Genomic DNA, 22,031 nt, shown 5'->3' with positions numbered 1-22,031 from the left:
CGAACTGAATCGCATAGCCGAGTCTAATGTTTCGAATGAGCTAGCGGGACGGACTGGGAAGCGCTAGCCAGGCTTCCAGACACCGAGCCAGCGGGACCAAATGCACTACAGACGTACCGAGTGTGGGGTAGCGAGATAGAGTGCTGGGACCCGACTCGGATGGCATAGCGGCCCGAAGTGGGGACAGACTCTGCAAGGTGGCAGTGTGTATGGGAGACGGCACATGAGTGGCGGCCTTGACCAACACACTGGGACCTGCTGGCGAAGTGAGAGGGGGCTGAGAGTGGCGAGGCGGGGCCTCGCGCACTGCCAGCCGCGCCCTCTTGGGACCTGGAGGATTAGAAAATAGTTCTACTTTGTGGGTACCACTGGACTCACTTTACCTCAGCTCCAGGTCACCTGTTTCTCCAGGACCGCTTCTCGCTAGCCAACTGGCTGGGTTTTAGGTCAGCTTATGAGATGAGAGCATCGAGAAAGCGTACTTTGATGACGACAAACCTCTGCAAGGCTAGCCAGGGGTGTTTCCGGACCACCATGGTGGACATTGTCTGGCCAGGGGCCTGCGCTATGACTTGCATCATGCGTAGCTCAACCCGACTCAGAACTACCCATATGCAATGAGTGCTTTGGCCTTCCACAGACTTGCCAGGGGCCAAGACCCATGCAGGGCAGAGGTGGCGTGCCCGTAGCACTGCCACCCCACCATAGAGGGTAGTGAGAGAGAAAAAACTTTTAATGCAGATTATGGCCCTTTTGGCATTCCATATTTGTCACCAAAAAAGGCTTCCAAACTGCCAAGTTTTTAATGCACGTCCAGGCTAAAGACAGGGGGTGGGACAAAGTGAGTATGCGTCGCACCACGTCCCCAGGGGCCCAGGAAAGCATGGTCGTTAACTCTGAATCTGATTCATCATGAGCACATCACAACCGTGGGACGCTCAGCTTCATCTTCATGTCCAGAGCCCAACAACCCTTTCTCCAATGTAGAAGTCGACATCTGATCCTCTGCTGGAGCCCTGACTAAGACGCTTGGTCCCCCATGAGAAGGACCAGCAATCCACCCAGAAGCTACCAGCCATGTGGGACAGTGAACGTGGCTGTCTAACTGGTGTGCTGAGCGCCGACGTGACCATGTTGTTACTAAACATAAACCACCCATGAACACAGTCACAACATGTCTGCGATGCACTAGCGGAGTGGGGGGCCCACGGAGATTGGCTCGGCGGGTATTGCCCCACTGTGATCCTCTGGTCACCCTGGCTTATTCACCAAAAGTAGTACTTTTCTGATTCAGAAAAAGAAACTAGATCAGGGAATAGGTGAGGGGACTCCACCCTAATTTGAGGCGCTCGAGTCTCGACCATGCATCTAGAACGGCGAACAACGCGCTGGGTTGCCATGGCAACGCACGCTGTCAGCCAGCAGCTCGACGGCGCGGTGAGCGCTCAAGCCCTTACGAGAAAGGCAAGACGAACAACGCGAGGACGTGGACATGTTCTCACAAAAGAATATGAACCACCCACAAACACAGTCTCAGCACGCTAAGCAGACATGAGAGAAAGTGATTGTGGCCGTCAGTGAGGATAGGAAACGACCGCCTCCAGAAACGCACAGACAGAATGACATCTTAAAAAAGACGCAGTGTCTGTCTGTGAAGTTCTTTTAGAAGCTCGTTCTTTGTGCCGAAGCACACAGGGAACAGCCGCGATGTGACTGCAGGTACACCTTTCACTCCCTGAGTCACAGACACAGAGGAACCGGCCCAAATCGCAAACCAAACGGGGCAAATAATGCTGTGAAAACAGCAGTTGAAAGCTGTATAAACAGCTTGAGAAGCTCACTCTGGGAAAGCTCGCAGCCTCGCTGTAAGGTGCCATAAAGTTAATAAAGTTAATAAAGATTATACCATGAGTTCAAAGATCAGCAGCTGTGCTTGATAACTAAAGGCTGTTTATGTTCCACAGAAGAAAGTAAGTCATACAGGTTTGGAACAAAATCATTTTTGTGTGAACTAAGATTTTGTGTTTCTTCTTTTTTGTCTGACCTTTAGAAAATTAATGTGAATCATGTTTGTGTTTTATAGTGTGGATCATTGTGGAGAGTTCAGAAGTACAGCAGAACTACACAAATGTAGGTCGACACACACAATCATTTAGTGATTTGATGTTGATTTGTCTCATTTAGTGAAATGTTTCGGTAACACTTTACAATAAGGTTGTATTAGTTAACATTAGTTAATGCATTAGTTAACATGAACTAATCATGAGCAACACCTCTGTTCAGCATTAGTTAATCTGTGTTAACGTTAACTCACGCATATATTAATGCATCTATTCACGTTAACAGCACAAGTAGTTAACATTAGTTAATGCATTAGATAACATGAAATAACTAATAACTAATGCTGAACAGAGGTGTTGTTTCTTCATGTTAACTAATACAATCTTATTGTAAAGTGTTACCAATGTTTCTCTCTTCTTGTGTTCAGATGCCTGTGATCTCACACTGGATCCAAACACAGCAAACACTCGTCTCATTCTGTCTGATGGGAACAGGAAGATCACATATGTGAAAGATCATCAGCCGTATCCTGATCATCCAGAGAGATTTGATGAGTATTTTCAGGTTCTGTGTGAAGAGAGTCTGACTGGACGCTGTTACTGGGAGGCTGAATGGAGCAGAGGTGCTGTTATATCAGTGACATATAAAGGAATCAGCAGGAAAGGATGGAGTGAAGACTGTGTGTTTGGATTCAGTGACAAATCTTGGAGTCTGGAGTGCACTAATAACAGTTTCTATGTCTGGCACAATAAGAACAGCACTTATTTACCTGCGATCAGTTCATCCTCTAAGAGAGTAGGAGTGTATGTGGACGTGTCGGCCGGCACTCTGTCCTTCTACAGCGTCTCTGACACACACACACTCACACACTTACACACATTCAACACCACATTCACTGAACCCCTCTATGCTGGATTTGGGGTTCATTATTATAACTCCTCAGTGTGTCTGTGGGACATTAAACAACCTCCTGTGAGAAACGACAGTGATACACACACAACCGGGTGAGTGAAATATACTGTGTCTTAGTGAAGGATTTTTCCAGACTGTGATTAATAGTTCAATCCTCTGTTCTTTATTCATCACTAAACTGATGCATGATATTGAATTATTGCTGATACCCGATATGCCCATATTTGTCAGCATATTTTGTCCGATAACAGATGCAGATTCCAGTAAATCTTGATTCTTGAGTCTGGAGTCTGCGCAGTAGTGAACACAAAGTGGAGCCGCGATATCAAGGTCTCGCCCACACTCCTGCAGAATCAGTTAATAAAGCAGAACAACTCATTATGTCGTTGTGAAATAAACAGTACTGGAAATTAAATCTCCTCCTGAAGATCCAGAAAGTCTGTTGGTGCTTCAGTGACTTCTTCACTCAGAGAAGCTGTCAATCTCAGCTGTCAATCATGACGTCAGACCCCCATTTTTATAGCATCGAATAACTAACTAAAAACAAACTTATTTAAAGAACGAACACTTTAACTAACATCAGCGTGATAAAAACTGCTTAAAATGACAGAAACCAAATTTGGAAAAAAAAAATTTGACGTGTAACTGAACTGTTTAGTTTGTCTCAGATCCCATTGTTAGATGGAGAGGGCGGGGTTTATGACCTATACTGCATCTAGCCACATGGGGGTGATTGAGACGCTTTGGCTACACTTTTCAGGACTCGTGTGGTACGCTTCTGACCGTTGGCTGAACGTCTGATGCATATGGCACACTTATCTGGAAACACTTCAGGAGTTTCGAAGTCCTCATCTGATTAGTTGAATTCTACAGGATGTCCGGGAGACGTGTGTGTCGCGTTCTTTAACGATCCGCCTGGAAACAAATGCCATGATGCAAAACGCCCTTGTGGAAGAAGATTGTTGTCTTGTTTACAACTATGAAAATGAGCTCTTGCCAGCATCAACTAAACCCTGGATTTTCAAAAGTATGTGAAGTTTGCGGCTCCATTGTTGCAGTAAACTCGCACAACGTTCTTGAATGAATAATTTATTAGATGCACACCGCTCTGTTATTGTAGGGACATCAACTTTACATTTTCACACCCCTAAACATGACGCGGAACAAAACAATCTGTGATTGGTTGCGTTACATGTCAGTCAAATGTCCTCTTGGGCAGTCCTTGGCCAATGAAAGCTGCGATAGAGTCCAGACCTTCTGCTGTCAGTCTGAAGCTCTGGCTATGCGAGACTAGTCAGGATGAGCCTCCATGCAAAATGGAAATACTTGTGTGAATTTATAACACTTACAGATAAGGGTGTAACCGTAAAATGAAAGTTTTACACTGAGGAAACGTATCACACATTAAACAGCACACACATCTGTATTGTTTGCTCTCCTACTTGTTCTCGTGTTTGCAGTTCTGTGCTGGTTCGTCGTCATATTTTCCCTCGTGCGTGTTTCCCTCAAGTCAAGAAGTCCAGTCTAGTCTTGATTTCCCCCTTGGGTAGTTTTCGTTTTGTTTTGTTTTGTTTTTATTATTAATAAAAGCCCATTATTTCTTCTACAATAGGGTCCTCACTGCTTCCATCACCCCACAAACCTGACATCATTAATGCTAAAATTAAAATTATAATGCTATTTTAAAGGTTCCTATTTTTGTTTAGGTCTCCTAAAACAGGTTTACATGCAACAAAGGTCAAAAAACACTTTCATTTTATCATAATATCACATCACCACATTTTTCAATGATTAAATTAATCATACAGGTTTGGAACAAAATCAGACTAAATAATCGATCATTTTGGGTGAACTAAGTTTGTGTCACAGAACAGATTGTGTGTTTCTTCTTCTTTTTTGTCTGACCTTAAAATGAATATGAATCATGTTTGTGTTTTATAGTGTGGATCATTGTGGAGAGACCAGAATTACAGCAGAACTACACAAATGTAGGTCGACACACAATCATTCAGTGATTTGATGTTGATTTGTCTCATTTAGTGAAATGTTTCTATCTTCTTGTGTTCAGATGCCTGTGATCTCACACTGGATCCAAACACAGCAAACACTCGTCTCATTCTGTCTGATGGGAACAGGAAGATCACATATGTGAAAGATCATCAGCCGTATCCTGATCATCCAGAGAGATTTACTGATGTTCCTCAGGTTCTGTGTGGAGAGAGTCTGCCTGGACGCTGTTACTGGGAGGCTGAATGGAGCGGAGATGTTAAAATATCAGTGACATATAAAGGAATCAGCAGGAAAGGATGGAGTGATGACTGTGTGTTTGGACACAATGACAAATCTTGGAGTCTGGAGTGCTCTAATAACAGTTTCTATGTCTGGCACAATACGGACAGCACTTATATACCTGTCCTCCGTTCATCCTCTAAGAGAGTAGGAGTGTATGTGGACGTCTCGGCTGGCACTCTGTCCTTCTACAGTGTCTCTGACACACACACACTCACACACTTACACACATTCAACACCACATTCACTGAACCCCTCTATGCTGGATTTAGGGTTTATCCTGATTCCTCAGTGTCTCTGTGTGACATTAAACAGCCTCCTGTGAGAAACATCAGTGATACACACACAACCGGGTGAGTGAAATATACTGTGTCTTATTGAAGGATTTTTCCAGACTGTGATTAATAGTTCAATCCTCTGTTCTTCATTCATCACTAAACACTAGAGATGCATGATTTTGAATTTCTGCTGATACCTGATATGATCATATTTGTCAGCAGATGCAGATTTTTTTTTCCTTTGGAAACAAGAAGTTTCTCCTTTGCAGGAACTTTAAAGATTTTTTTTTTTTTCATTTCAGTTAGTTTTGAGCAAAAACTCAGAGCTCTGAGGACTCTGACTCTGTCTCTACCAGTATTTCTCAAAAGCTCCTGATCACATGATCACTAAACTTTAATTTGCTATTAATTTTCTGTAATTTTCTAGCTGTAGTGTGAGCTTCTTTTCTATGAATATGCCTGCAGGTAAGGAATAAGACAAAAATAGTCAAATTCACACAGTATTACTTGATCTATTCCAGCACTCTCTCAATTACAATCAAGCACAATTAAATGTAGACAGTTGTGTTGTAAGCACTAAAACAGTCCAGTTCTTCATAGTCAAACTCATTTATTATGTTTGGATAATGAACATTTCTGTCCACCCCAGACTGCTTGCTGGCCTTTATTTGTCCACCTGAAAATATCCCGCTTCACCACGTATTGGTTACGTATGTAACCCTCGTTCCCTGAAGGAGGGAACAGAGACGTACATCAGTAGTGACTGACGAACTGGGATATCACCAGAGAGCCCCATCAGCTTCAAGTGAACTAAATCAAGCCAATGGAATTGGTGTGCGATATTTGCATAATGCCTCCGTCAGGTGTATATAAATAGGAAGCAGATGCAATCGCACTCTGTTTTTCACTGTGGAGACAACTGTTGTCCGCGCAGCAGCGAGGGTACAGAAACTGTGGTGACGGGACATACGTCTCTGCTCCCTCCCTCAGGGAACGAGGGTTACATACGTAGCCGAGACGTTCCCTTTCAGTCGGTTACGTTCAACGTACGTCAGTAGTGACCGACGAATTGAGATCCCAAATAAAACGCCACAGTTACAGACCCCTTCCAGTACCCAGCACAAGCTCTAGCCACCCGTCGCAGCAGTGGGGCGGAGAAGGGGGCGAGCTTACGCCGAGAGAGTCTACTGCTGTTCCGAAATACCCACTAAGTAAACTAGACTACACTGGGGAAGCAAACCCGTAGGGCACGCTGCGGAGACCACTACCTACCCTGCGGGGGAGGAGTTTACGTGGAGATACACATATGGACTGGCTGTGGGCAGTACGCATATGGAGTCCCTGGGATGGCTCCACCTGGGTAGGGGGAGACTCTTCTGACATGTGACAGCAGAGCTGGCTCTGCTAAGGGAAAGACACGGGCTCACCGTAGGGTGTTGACTGTGGACAAATACACATATGGGAGCGCTCACGTAGAGTACACACGCAGAGCGTGGACGGAACAGAGCAAAGCTAGGGCTGGGTCTGCCTCCTCCGAAGGCAGTGCTTGCAGGTTCACAACCTGATCTCTGAAGGGAGTGGTAGGAACCTTAGGCACGTATCTGGGCTGGGGTCTCAGGAAAACGTGAGAGTCACCGGGCCCGAATTCCAGGCACGATTCGTCGACCAAAAATGCGTGCAGGTCCCCTACCCTCTTCACCGAGGCCAATGCAACCAGGAGGACGGTCTTAAAGGACAGTACTTTTAACTCAGCTGATTGCAAAGGCTCGAAGGGGATGACCCCGGAGAGATGTAAGTACCAGGGTGAGATCCCAAGAGGATATAGAGGGAGGGCGAGGCTGATTTAGTCTCCTCGCCCCCCTCAGGAACGTGACGATCAGATCGTGCTTCCCCAAGGACTTGCCATAAACGGTACCATAATGCCAGCACTGTAGAACGAAAGCTCTTCAAAGGCTTGAGAAGTCACTCTCAGTCTAATAGCAGGAACACACAGGTTGGCTAAGCGAAAGACAGAGTGCGATTGATAGGGCTCTCTGGCGATATCCCAATTCGTCGGTCACTACTGACGTACGTTGAACGTGACCAACTGAAAGGGAACACTTTTAGAATTATAGAATACTTGAGACATTATTCAACGTGAGCTCATAGAGTTGTAGACTAGTTAAACAGAGTCTACATAAAAAAATAACTTGTCAATGATGTACGAATTAAACTCTCATTAAACTATACCAATTTATTTAATGTACAAAATCTTTTGATGGTACATTTTCCACAAAGACAGTTGTTAGAAGGTATGTGAATCGTGACAGATTTACTCTTTAGGTTTATATATATATATATATATATATATATATATATATAGTAGACTGTTAGTATGTTGTTGATTTTGAATTGTTAGTAACACCTTACAATAAGATTCCATTAGTTAACATTCATTTATGCATTAACTAACAATGAGTAATACATGGTATTAATCTTTAACTTTAGTTAATAAAAATTAAACTGCTCATTGTTAGTACATGTTAGTTCTGATCCATTATATAATATTGCCATATAGAAAGTATGATTTTAATAATGATTTAATAAATTTTGAAATTAACATTCCGCCTTCTTCTGGTTCTTCACAGGTTCTCTGACTCCAAACCTTCTGGGCTCAATATTCACCCACTGCTGAACTGTCAGTCTTGTGTCCATATAGCTGATTCTGATCAGTGGGTTCAGATTGAGCCGTCGGCCTGTACAGATGAAGGAGGGTCAAAGTTCAGGGTCAGCACTGACCCAGGCCGTTACGAGTGTGTCCGGACCAGAATGCGATGGGTCTGTGACTGTGACGTCACCCTTCAGTACTGTACCGTAGACGGACACTTCCTCAACACAGAGCTGGAGAGGCTGCAGTGCAACCGGATCGCTCCAGTGATTGACGTGACGGTGATCTCAGGGAAACTGGAGGAAGTTCATCTGCCCCATTACGCCTGTTTAGGAGAGTCTGACCCCTCTCTCAAAGATGCTGTGAAAGTCCTCAGCGTAAAAGATGAGGGAATAACCACAGAACCTGTGCAGTTGACCCGATTCCATGCTAAGATTGTCCAACCATCCTTCTCTCTTAAAACATTAATAATAAGTTGGATAATGCGAGTGGATGAACACTGCGATCTTCTTCTCTACATGCGATCTAAAGCTCCTCTCATTCTACATGTCTACTTTTTTCCATTTGATGATTGCGCAAAAGAAAAAGTTGAGAAGGAGGAAAAGTCAAGTTTTCCAATCCCGCATCCCAGACCTGACAGGCCATTTCGGATGAAAACGCCACACATTCTTGACGTTCCTGGTGCCTTGACTATCCATCCCAAAGAAGGGATCACACTCAGAAGAGAAACTCCCCCAAACTACTTCAAGGTCACGACACGTCTGGAGAATGATCTTCAAATGACTCTTATCAGAAAGGAGGATAAGGAGGAGGTCTGGCCTGCAACAATTTTGAAAGATGAACTTGATCAGAGAGACAAACCGTGTTCTAATAGTGATCAGATTCATCCTAAGAGAGACGAGTCATGTCTGAATAGTGATCCAGATAAAGCAAGATATTTTGATAATCATTGGCCAGATCTCATTCAGGGCGTTACAAATGTTGGGTTCATTGCAGATAAACTGTGTCAGCAGCAACTAATTCATGAGGAACAATATTCAGAAATCACACAGAGTTTAACCAGTCAGGAGAGCATGAGAAAGATCTGTGACATTATACGCAAGCACAGAGATGATGTGAAAGCTAAATTCATCTCAGTTCTTCAGGAAGAGAAGCTTTACCACTTCTGAACATTGGTCTGATTCACACTTTGAGCTCGAGGAGCATCTTTTTAAACTGCTGTAAAACAGAAACCTCTGATAAACCCAAAGCTTCTCTAGTGATGATACAGGAAAATATGGGTTTATCAGAAGTTATCAAAATATACTTCTTTCAAAATATTCATTTACAGTTACGTTATGAATAGATTTAAGTATTTGCACGTCTAAGTAAATGTTCTACAGGGAAGGTAAAAGGAGTTCAATGTCAGCAAAGTTACAGCAAGATTTATTGTCTTTGTATTTTTCATACTTTTTGGTGAATTGCTGATACACATTACATAAAACGTACATAAAATCTGAAATGTAGCATTTATTGTATATATTGCATTTTGGATATTTTGGATATTTCACTGCATGGAAATGTTCTGAATGGTATATATTCTGAATAATGAGCTATAAGACTGTAAGACTTGATTTTCCTGCTAAGACAAAAGCTGAGATCAAGCGCCCTGCAATAAAGTAATAAAACTCAAAAAATAGCATAGGACAACACCTTGCCCAAAACTCTCATCACACATCTACAGTATGCAGTATGCATACTATGTAATTGGCATGATACATTTTTACCTGACAAATAAAATGTTATATTTGATTTACTCTGTATTCTTCTGAAATCATTATGACCAGTAGATTATTGGAGTCCATATTTCTGCAAATCTGCATCAGGACTGTTGTGAAACAGAAGACCCAGAGGCGAAAATGCAAGTTCACAGAGTATAATCACCAGTCCAAGGCAGAGGACTGGTGAGAGCGAAGGAAGTCCTCGATGAGCGAGCGGTCCAGGACGTCCTGGGCTGGACTCCAGCTCCTCTCCTCGGGACCATAACCCTCCCAATCGACTAAATACTGATGACCACACCCCCGGCGCCGCACATCCAGCAGCTTCCTAACCCTGTAAACAGGAGAACCCTCGACAAGAACAGGACAATGGGTGGGTTGGACGGGAGCGCGAATAACTGGCTTAATGCATAATTCGTGGAAAACAGGGTGGATGCGTCGCAAGTTGGGAGGTAATTTGAGTTTGACGGCTGCAGGACTAAGGACTTTAACTATGGGAAAGGGACCGATGAAGCGCGGCACTAATTTACGAGAAGCGCACTGCAGGGGTAAATCGCGAGTGGAAAGCCACACTTTCTGACCACAGACGCATCTGGGTGCTTTGACCGATTGGCGGTGCGACATGTGCGCTCTCTTTTCTGGCACAGCACGGCTCTCACAGTCCTCTAGTTGCGCTGGCAACGTCGTATAAATGCTTGGACCGAGGGAACAGAGGCCTCTGTCTCTTGGGAGGAGAACAGAGGCGGCTGGTAACCGAGGCAAGACTGAAAGGGTGAAAGCCCTGTGGCTGACGAGGGAAGTGAATTATGGGCGTATTCGACCCACGGCAATTGCTCGCTCCACGTCGAGGGATTACGAAATGCCAAAGTGCGGAGCATACGACCCAGAATCTGGTTAGTGCGTTCGGCTTGACCATTAGTTTGAGGATGGAACCCTGACGACAAGCTGGCCAAAGTGCTAATTTGACAGCAAAATTCCTTCCAAAACAGAGATGCAATTGAGGCCCCCTCTCAGAAACAATATCAGTAGCGAGACCATGTATATGGAAAACGTGTTTGATGACTATCTGGGCCGTCTTCTTAGCGGAGGGCAGTTTAGAGAGCAGAACAAAGTGGGTGGCTTTAGAAAAGTGATCAACGATAGTCAGAATGACAGTACTGTCGGCAGACGATGGAAGCCCTGTCACGAAATCCATCGCGATATGAGACTAAGGACGAGACAGAATAGGGGTAACGGTTCTTGACTGTTATGTCATTGAGCCCTCAATAGTCTATACAGGGACGCAAGGACCCATCCTTCTTTTTTACGAAGAAGAATCCCATGCCGATGGGCGAGGTAGATGGGACAATGGTCCCAGCAGCGAGACTCTCAGTGAGATATTTCTCTAGAGCTTTGCGCTCTGGTGCGGATACAAGCGGCTGCGAGGGGGGGGTAGTACCGGGAAGTAATTCTATGCTACAGTCGTACAGGCGGTGAGGAGGAAGGGATGCAGCCCGGGAACGACTGAACATGGCCTTCAGATCGTGGTACTCCTCCAGCACTCCAGACAAATCCCCAGGTTCCTCCTGAAAAACAGAAACAGAAGAAATGGCAGGGACAGCAGACACAAGACATTGAACATGACAGGATAATTTCCAGGACTGAATGGTCCCCTCGGCCCAGTTAATCTGAGGGTTATGCTGAACGAGCCAAGGATGACCCAAAACAACAGGGGCAACAGTAGAATGAAAAATTGAAAAAGAAATAGTCTCTTGATGATTGCCAGAGATGGTGAGACTCACCGGTACGGTGACATGATGAATACCAGACAGCTCACTGCCATCTAGAGCGAACACAGGGGTAGTATCCTCTAACTTGCGTACAGGAATGTTTCTTTCCTGGGCCCAATCTTCGTCCATGAAGTTACCCTCCGATCCCGAATCAATGAAGGCTTGACAAGCAGTAACGGCACCAGACCAACGGTGACAGGAAAAGTGGTGCGAGGGGAGTGCGAAGTAGCGCTCGACAGTACTCCCCGTTCTACTGACGAGCGCTTCCTTTTATTGGGCAGACAGCGACCAGATGGCCTGAATTGGATTCGACCAGATGGATTCGGCGCTGACGTTCAGCGGGCGAAATCCAAATTCCTGACACTTGCATAGGTTCCGGGAATTGGGCAGCACCGAATGACACCTCAGTGGAAGCAAGATGAGGAGTGGATGGTACAGGTCGCGCGCCGTGGGCACGGCGCCGAAGATCTGCTTGCTTGTCCAGTCTGATTGCCAATTCCACCAACTGATCAAAAGCAGCAGGGACTTCACGCACATAAATCTCATCTTTGATATCAGGATTCAAACCCTCTAGAAAACGTGCTATCAGAGCAGGTTTGTTCCACTCACAGGTCGCAGAGAGAGTGCGAAACTCGATGGCATAGTCAGGAACCGAACGTTTCCCCTGGCGCAGCACCGCAAGCAGACGGGAAACCTCACGTCCATAAATGGATCGATCAAACACCTGGAAACGGTGATTCAAACTGGAATCGGTGATTCAAATCCGTCACCTGAACCGCGAGGTTCTCCACAGCGTGTCTAGCAGCAGAAAGCTCCTCCTCATGCCTGCAGAGCATGGCACCCTGCATCTCGACAGCAGAACGGATAGGTCCTTCATTTGCTGGGTCCATGGCTGGTCGGATTATCCTGTTGTGAAACAGAAGACCCAGAGGCGAAAATGCAAGTTCACAGAGTTTAATCACCAATCTGAAATGATAAACTGAGGCAGAATGCCAAGCGCCGTCACTAAAGGTCGCTCGCAGCTGGATATCACAAAAGAAAAAACAGAAAACAGTCACAGGCATCTCGGGTGTAGATGGAGAGAACAATGCCTGGCAGATGGACGAAACCAGGTCTGAAGATGCGAGAGCTTCAGCAGGGTGGATCACAAGGCGGCTACTGGGACTGTGACTAAGACTGGGATGCACACACACAAACAGAGGTTACGGATCTCTGAAGGAAGGTAGAGAGACAACGCCAACATAAGGTAACGAATTATCCGACAAAGAGACGCGGAAAACAGCAGAAGAAATAGCAGAGAAATTAACAGTAATAATAACAAGCAGCTGAGTTCAATAGGCAATGATGGCAGAGGGAAAAAAACAAAGGAAAAGAGGAGAAAATCAAACCTGGCTCATGACAAGGATAGATTCAAACTAAAGGCCCCTGAAAGGAGCATGTAAGCACATCATGGGACTCTTTGATTTCTATCTATCACTGGCTTAGCAAGTTGCAGTATCGTGACTAAGAAAACTGTGTTTTTGTATGAACAAGTATGTGGCAGTTCGACTCAAATGCATTAGTAAACTCTGCACCCTCTGACTAAAAATCAGAACTGACAAATTTGTGTCGTGAGATCCGTGCAAACCCGGGGCGTGTAACTCTAAGCGATATGGGTCCGTAATGAACGAATAATTTAAAGTATGGGATACCTAGAATAATCAAATATCTAAATTAATACATAACCAATGATTAATTTCTAATTGGAAAAACAATCTAAAGGGGCTCGCACACCGGACATGAAGCTCAGAGCCGCTCAGCGCCGCGACATGTCTTTAAAATTCGAACGCATTGTTTTCTATGAGTGTACGCACACCGGCGGCGACATTCGGCGCCTGTCCGCGGCGCCCAGAAAACAATAGAAAACAATGCGTTTGAATTTTAAGACATGTCACGGTGCTGCGCGGCGCTGAGCTTCGCGTCCGGTGTGCGAGCCCCTTAAGAGTAATTAAGTGAACTTCACAGGGGCGCTGAAAAGACATACACGTGTTAACCTTCGCCCAGGCCGTTGGATTCCATTTGGGGGGTTTCTTACAAGACTGTCATGAGAGAATGTACAAAAAAACCCTAATATTTATTTATTTATTATAAATTCAAATTCCCCATACATACTTTAGCCTTAATGTTGGGTAAGTTGTGCCACTTCTATGTCATTAGCACTATTTCAGTGTCCTTATGATCCTTTCCTTTATTTCTCCTGATAGAAGACAGCTGAAATCTGATTTGTTGTATAATAATGCTGAAGCACAGATATTTAGCAGTGCAGAATATGTTCTCTGAGCTTCATGTCTCTACAACAGTCTCAGTCTTCCTCCAACATCAGGCCGCCTGAACGAAGCCTCGACAACATCTGTCAGATTCAACATTATTCAGCTGGAGTGAATAAATCATTTCAACAAAGAGTAGAAAATAAGAGTCCAGTGATGCTCTTCCCATGAAAGCAGCTGAGCGTTCTGGATGCTTTAGAAGCAGAATGTGAGATTCGTCACATTTCTTCTAATGTTGCTCGATCAAGTCATGGTTTAGTCTGGAGTTGCAGCACAGTTTGAGTCTCCAGGAGCTTTTGCACACGTTTGACCTCCAGCGGCACCTGGAAAACATCCACAGCACTGCAATGAACTGCATTTCACTGTTTCAGAGGAGAAGCAGATCATGATGTGCTGACAGATGAGGCTTATATTGAAATATCTCATATTCTGTCTAAATATAGTCTAAATATGATGCTGTGAAAAACTCTAGAGAAAGGAGTCCAGTAGAGTCTCTATCTGTCACTGTTGTAGTTATGAAAGTTGTTGTCATCATTGAGCTGATAGAAACACAGAGGAACATGAACTCTAGAGAGAGCGTAAGTCAGACAGGCTTCAGATGAAAGGATCAGACCGCTGCGTCTCCAGACGGCTCTTTTAAAATCAATATTTTACACTGACAGCACATTCAGAACACACTGAGAGCTCGAGACCGTCACAGTGAAAATAGTGTGTGTGCTTATTTTGATCATTACACTGATCTGAAGACAGAGCAAAAAGACTTTCTGAATGTAAATAAATGCAGTGATCTCAGTGTCATTTTATGTAATTACTGCACACTGTGAAGAGCTCTTATTATAGAAATGATTTTTACATCCGTTTTTAATTTTATATTAATTCCATTTTTTCAACTGAATTTCAGTTTTAGTATTCTTCTGAAATTGTTGTACTGTTTATTACTTCTTAAATTAAAAATCAATATTAATGAGTTCTTTTTTCAATTTAGTTCATGTAATTTTAGTGTAACTTTTTATGAACCTTTAAGTTATTCAGATGATTTAGTGAAAATAGAATAAAGATTTGATTTATGTCACTTTCATAGTTAAACTTACAGACAAATTCACTTAAAGAGAAGTGTAATACTTATTAAAACAAATATACATATATAATTTGTTTACAGAAGGAATAATATATTATTTTCAATTTTCAACTGAATTTCAGTTTTATAGTATTCTTTATATTTTAGTATTATTAATTAGTTTTTATATTTAAATAAAAATTGTATGTAGGTGTTTATTTTTAGTTTAGTTTTAATCATTTTAGTTTTGGTTTTTAATTAACAGCATTCTTTTGAACTTACAAACAGCAAATTTACTTACAGGTGTATTGTAATAATTATTAACATAAATGTACAGATTTAAAATATATTATTTATTGTTTACAGCAATTATTTATTAAATAATTAATTAATAAACAAAAATGTATTGTTTGTGTTGTTGTAGAATTAATAATATACTAATGTTATTTTAGTTTTATCATAGTTTTGAAAGAACGTTTATTTTTTATGTTCATTTTAGTTTAATTTTTAGTACTTAATTATGTTCTCTGTCATTTTATTAGATTTTGTTGTTTTTAAATATTGCTATTTAGGTTTAATTTATTTATTTCAGGTGTAGTTTTTATTTATTACCAGTTAATAATTTTAGTTCTTCAACTTAAATATAATTTAGTTTATGGCCAAGGCAAAATTTTTAATTTCTGTTTAGTTAAAAATTTTCAACTACTTATATTTTATCATACTTTATTTTATTTCAGCTGTTTTCCATCAACAGAAATGTTTTAGTAGTTTTAGCTAGTTTTAGTTTTAGTTAATGATAAAAACCCTGATATACCAATATAGTTTTTTTTCTTGTTCTATTATAATATTACAAATGAGTTAAAACAAATATCTTAATTTGTGTTCCGAAGATGAACAAAGGTCTTACGGGTGTGGAACGACATGAGGGTGAGTTATTAATGACAGAATTTTCATTTTTGGGTGAACTAACCCTTTAACGGTATTAATTTTGCAGTAACATATACATGCATACATTTAACCTATATGCTCATGTAAAATCTGCCATTGTGATTTCTATGTTAAAATAATAATAAAAACCACATATTTTAATGACCAAAAACACAGGTAAAAAACTACGCTACCTACAATCCCGAAGCAGGATCCAATCAGGGAAGTCACCATTTAGATCACAATGCTAATTATGAGAATCATGAATGGTCACTATTAGAAACCTTATGATGGTCAGATCTGTTCTACTAAACATACAGTATCTCACAGAAGTGAGTACACCCCTCACATTTTTGTAAATATTTGATTATATCTTTTCATGTGACAACACTGAAGAAACACTGACTCGTTAGTGTTACAAGGTCTCAGGTGTGAATGGGGAGCAGGTGTGTTAAATTTGTTTAACAGGACAGGTTCCACTCAGAACAGGCCTCGCCATGATCGAGCAAAGAAGTTGAGTGCACGTGCTCAGCATCATATCCAGAGGTTGAGTTTGGGAAATAGACGAATGAGTGCTGCCAGCATTGCTGCAGAGGTTGAAGGGGTAGGGGTCAGCCTGCCAGTGCTCAGACCAGACGCCACACACTGCATGCACTACTGTCGAATCATGATTCAGATCGTGTGTCAAACCGCCAAACTGCTGAAATCACGTGACTTTGGCGCTCTGAACAGCTGATTCGACACAAATGATTCATAACGCTCCGAAGCTTCCTGAAGCAGTGTTTTGAAATCGGCCATCACTAAATAAGTCGTAATTTTGTGTTTTTGGCGTACCAAAAATATTCTCATGGCTTTATAATATTAGTATTGAACCACTGTACTCACATGACCTGATTTAAATATGTTTTTAGTACATTAATGGATCTTGAGAGAGGAAATGTCATTGCTGGCTATGCAGGCCTCACTGAGCCATTGGCTCATCGGTCATTTACAGTATTTACAGAAAACAAACTTTCAGTAACAAAATACAGAATGTTAATTAGATAAAGAGATATGGGAAATTAAGGGGAAAATAAAGCAAATATATGTTCAAATGTGACTAATAATATAAAAATATTAAATAAAAAATAAACGATCAATGAATGGATTTAAAAGACTGTTGGATGGGATTAAAATGTACAACATTTAAACATTTATTGATAAACTTCACTCGAATGCTGTCTAAACAACATCACGCGCAATATAATAGACTATGCACTATGTTAATGTAATAATTTCTTAATTCCGTTCTTTTTCTAAATTAAAAATAAATATTATTATAGTCTTATCCATTTCTGATTATTCCAGGTTGCCATGGTCACGCAGGTTGTTTACACAGTTAAGTTATACATTAAGTTAAGTTACGAGTTATTATCACGTTTCCACGAATTAATATCTTGTGGCCAAGTAAAAAAACTAAGTGAACCGAACATGTCTCCTCCCGGTCACCATACAGTACACATATTTTGAGTGTCCCCTATTCTGTCCCTTATTTTCCTATAAAGAACCACGATTGTCCCTTATTTTCCTATAAAGAACCACGATTGTCCCTTATTTTTCTTTCCAGAAGTTGGCAACCTCCACAAGATCGAAAGTGCAGAAGTGTGCCATTTGGGATTCAGCCGAAGGGTGTCCCAATCCAAACGCTGCACCCTTCGAAGACCTAAGAAACACATTGTGGAAATGAAGCGCTTCCCCTCGGTAGAAATCGCGTTCTGGAGGCGGGAGAAACGGGAGCGCGGGGCACTTTCACTTTCGATCAGAGGGGCAGTGCTCGCCCCCTCGCCCCCTGTGCTCGCCACTGCAGCTATATCAGGTCTAGTGTTGCTAACTTTACATTTCTGACATTTTTTTGTCTCATGAATCACACGCGAGTCCTGTTGTAAGATGATTTCTGCCCATTTCATAGACTAACGGAACCAATTGCATCACAAAATGATCCACTCTTTTGCAGCCTCGATGCCACTGAGCATGCGCATTCTTCACTTTGTGGCTACTTGTGTTTCGACCGAAAGTAAACTCGAAAGGAAAAATGCGAAAATGCATTTTGAAGACTTATAAACTGTCATAAATACTACACTTCAATGTAAGTTAAGTTATTTGCTTTTGATGTCATGTCGTATTATTGTTCAATGTTTTTGCATTCTCGTTGCTGTCGTGTCGATCTTTTAAGGCATTTTAGTCATAACGCAAAGTGCACAAATTCATCTTCAGGATGATATCGAGCTCTAGGGATTCTGCTTTTAGTTGAGATTAATTTAGGCTACAGATTATTTACAATCTGCATTATACAAAGGTGAAATGTGCACATTTAAAGTAAATACTAAATACTTCCGCGTCGATTCACAGACGATCAGCTTCAGTGAGAAGATCGATTATGACACACTGATGGATTTTAAAGATAAACTCGATAAATCATGACTGAACATTTTCCACCTTTAATGTGATAATGCAATAAATTCAAAAGAAAAACAATGGTTGCTAAATCGTGCATATTTAAATATTAAATACACTCTTGCCCAGTTTCTTTTTCTCTCATTCTTGACTTTCTCAAGTCTACATTTGGAGCTACTATTAACACCACTGTAGGGTTCAACGGGTTGAAGGTCCAAATGTCAGTTTCAGTTCAGCTTCAAAGAGCTCTACATGATCCCAGACGAGGAATAAGAGTCTTATCTAGAGAAACCATCTGACATTTTCTAAAAAAAAATGTAACGCTGCAGAATAGAAACTGTTTGTAGAATAGAAATGTTGTGAATTGCTGTTGCGGCTAGTTAGTAGGCTACAAAAAACATGGAAAAGATACATTTTCTTTTTCTGTGATGTGTCGTGTTTGGTTAGGACACCATCTAGGCTTAGGGCTGTTTCAGAATTTGCATTTATTTCATGTTGTTAAGTCTTTGCATGTCCGTGGACTTTTTGTCCACATTTTGTTTAGATATAATATGATTACTTGGGAATGTCATTGCTGTATGGCCAGAAGGAATCATGCCATACCTTAGGTTTTTGTGTAGTGCCGCCACTACAGCGTAGACAGGTTCATTGATTCATTGACAGAACTTTGTGAGATCGCGATGAACTGAGTGATTTTTGTGCTTGTTTATGCCTATAAACATTCTTTTAATACTTTAGATTACAAATTGCTTATTATAATAAAGTTGGCATCAATGAAAAAAATGCAATAGTTGACAACGTGTTCTGTCATACTAATTTAAACACTGCTGCATCATGACGCTATTATGACACATCACCATAACTTTTAATTATGACAGCCCAGTTACCAAGGGTGGGCTATTAATTTTGCTACTAGCATTTAAATTTTGCTTTGAAAAAAAAATCCCAAGTTAATGACTCTTGATGGCAGACTTTGATGTTTGTGTACTATTCTGAAATACCTTTAAAACCACTTTTCTAGCAACACTGCACTTTACTTGCAGCAAAAACTGCCCGCAGTGTTAATGTATTTTCCTTAAAATAAATTTATTTCAAACTGACCAGAGTCTCTGTTCATGGTATGTCAATATTTATTCAGGCCTGTATTTCATGTGACTTATCAGCTTTTATTGAAAAGTGTAACAGGTTACATGTCTTAAGCCGGGCGTACACGGTGCGAATTCTGATGGTCGGAAGATCGTATGTCCACGCACACGTCACGAGTGAGTTTATCTGAAAATCGTACGGACGCAGTGATATTCGACACGATTTTTCTACCTGCCGATTTCCGAAGCAATCGCACAAAGTTCTGTGTGTTTGTGTGTCAGACAGAGCATGTGAGCGGAGCTCAAACCAGAATACCCTTTGTGACATGCAATACGTTTTTTTTCTCATCGACTATAGTTGTTCAAGCCATTAGTTGGCTAATAACATTTATATTAATTTAATTTCTTAAATACTGGAGAGAATAAACCATTATAATTAGCATTTATATAGCATTTATATAAGCGCACGCATAAAGCTTGCCATAAAGAAATGATTATGAATGTGACAAAAAACAGCAAGGAGACATTTTAATTGTTTTTTAATAATCTAATGTTTTCTAAATCAGTGTCGGCTGCAAAGATGAAGTTGACATTGCTGACTCTCATCATCTCCGCAGTGGACACGCCTGAGAACACACATATCATTCTATCAACTTCAGATAGATCGAAAAATCGCCTCGTCACAAATTCAAACCGATAGCTCCCGAACTTTTTCGACATGTTTAAAACTTATCGGGAGGTCGGGAACTGCTCATAAGGCACTCTGCTTGGCTCATAATTCCTCGCACATGATACGAGCCGCGACCATCAACGATTTCCACGCGATTGAAAAAAATCGCCTGCGAGCTCGTACGACAACAAAAATCGCACTGTGTACGCCTTAAGCTTTCAGAGGGATTTTCACTAGTGCTTCAACAATGTAACGCTGATGTAATGCCGTTCCTCAAAGGCTGCCTTCATCGCCAATAGCTCACGGTTACCCACATTGTATTTGTGTTCTGCTGGGGTAAGATTTCGGGGGGAAAAAATGGCACAGGGATAAAGCTTGAGGGGTGAACCATGGTGTTGTGAGAGGATGGCCCGATGCCTGTATTAGATGCCCACAAATGCAATGTTAGGGTCAGAATGGTGCAGTATGCAGGCAGAGGTGAAGCAAGTCTTTAGATCATTGAAAGCCTGCAGAAGTCCAACAGAGCTAGGTTGCCCGTCCTTTCTGCACTGAGGTGGTGTGGCAATGGTACTGGAATAAAAATGGGCAAAACCCAGGAAGCATTGCAACTCCTTTACCATCTTGGGTTGAGGCCAGTTCAGTATCGCCTGCACCTTTTTGTGGCAGAGCCAGGATTTTTTTTATAGGGGTGGCCAGGCGGTGGCACAGAAATCTTCATTATTTCAACATAAAAATGAGATTGATTATAATGTACTGGACTGTTTTAGTGCATACAGCATAACCGAATACAGTCTATTTAATTGTAACTGAGATAGTAGTGAATTAGATCATGAAATACTGAGTGAATTTGCCCTCCAGGCATATTAATAAAGAGGCTCACAATATAGCTAAAGTTCAGTTTGTTCTGGATCTCAAAACCCCCAATAGCTTGTTCTCCATTGCTGCGTCTTCATGGATGAGAGATGCAGATAACTACATACTGTAGTTTAAAGATTATTCAACCTTCATTTAATTTTATATAATCAATGAACTCTTCAACTATTCTGAGTTTGTCTGTTTTAAAAACTTGCAACCGTAAAAGTAAACACTGAATGTTTAACTTTCTACATTAGTTGCATTAGTATCTACATTAGTATCTCATTTCAGCAGCTGAAGAGGAGACTAAAGGCAGAAACTCCCCAAAACAAGTAACCGTTGAAAATGGCTGCATTAAAGGCCTGGAAAAGCATTTCAAAGTGTGAAAGCAAGAGTCTGGTGATGTCTATGGGTCACAGACTCACTCCTGTGATTGCTTGAAATGGATTTACAAATAAATATTAGCTTTTACACTTTTACATTTGCTTCAAGTTAAACTGTCCCAATAGTTCTGCTCACATTAGGCAGAGGGATGAATCTCTAAAAGTGCTGTACTTCTTAGTTGGTAAAACATTTTCTGTTGAAACAGCCAATAATAAAATGTTACTTTCTGTACTTCTGCCTCATATTAATGTCTATAGATGACCACAGCTAACAGAGCAATTTTGTCTTTACTGTTCCAGTACTTATGGAGGGCACTGTATCTCCATAGCTCTGGCCTCTGGTTCAGATAAAGGGAAAATACGGCCTCTAGGTGGTGTGGTGCCTGGTAGAAGAGCAATACACAGTGAGGGGATAGTTGTGAAGCCTTCGTCTTGATGAATGCTTCAGCGAGGTCAGCATATTCTGCAGGAAGGTTTGGCACTGTTGCTGGATCATTCGTGATAACTGTAATTCCGACTGGAATGGGAAAACTGGTGCTAAACAACTGGAGAAACATGCTGTGTTAGTGTTTGTAAGAAAATCAGAAATCAGTAATTCTCAA

General features: G+C 41.7%; 2 protein-coding genes across 10 annotated transcripts in view; both read left to right on the top strand.

Moving 5' to 3' along the window:
• The window catches only part of LOC125271592 (NACHT, LRR and PYD domains-containing protein 12-like), a 296,158-nt gene that overhangs the window by 206,368 nt on the left and 67,759 nt on the right, over window positions 1–22,031 (top strand). For all 7 annotated transcript variants that reach the window (XM_048195699.1, XM_048195692.1, XM_048195691.1 and 4 more), the window contains 4 exons: window positions 2,084–2,130; window positions 2,489–3,065; window positions 4,915–4,961; window positions 5,042–5,615. In XM_048195699.1, coding sequence (XP_048051656.1) covers window positions 2,084–2,130; window positions 2,489–3,065; window positions 4,915–4,961; window positions 5,042–5,615 — 1,245 coding nt within the window. The remainder of the gene's footprint in view (window positions 1–2,083; window positions 2,131–2,488; window positions 3,066–4,914; window positions 4,962–5,041; window positions 5,616–22,031) is intronic.
• Window positions 17,781–22,031, top strand: part of LOC125271595 (NACHT, LRR and PYD domains-containing protein 12-like) — a 28,601-nt gene continuing 24,350 nt past the window's right edge. Inside the window, exon 1 of one of the 3 annotated variants that reach the window (XM_048195700.1) lies at window positions 17,781–18,128. The gene's annotated coding sequence lies outside the window, so the exon portion shown is untranslated. The remainder of the gene's footprint in view (window positions 18,129–22,031) is intronic. The other 2 variants (XM_048195701.1, XM_048195702.1) reach the window with 2 other exon arrangements.

Source organism: Megalobrama amblycephala, linkage group LG7 (genome assembly GCF_018812025.1).
Source record: "Megalobrama amblycephala isolate DHTTF-2021 linkage group LG7, ASM1881202v1, whole genome shotgun sequence".
NCBI lineage: Eukaryota > Metazoa > Chordata > Actinopteri > Cypriniformes > Xenocyprididae > Megalobrama > Megalobrama amblycephala.
Note: the sequence above shows the minus strand (reverse complement) of the source record. Positions and strands in the feature narration are given on the sequence as shown.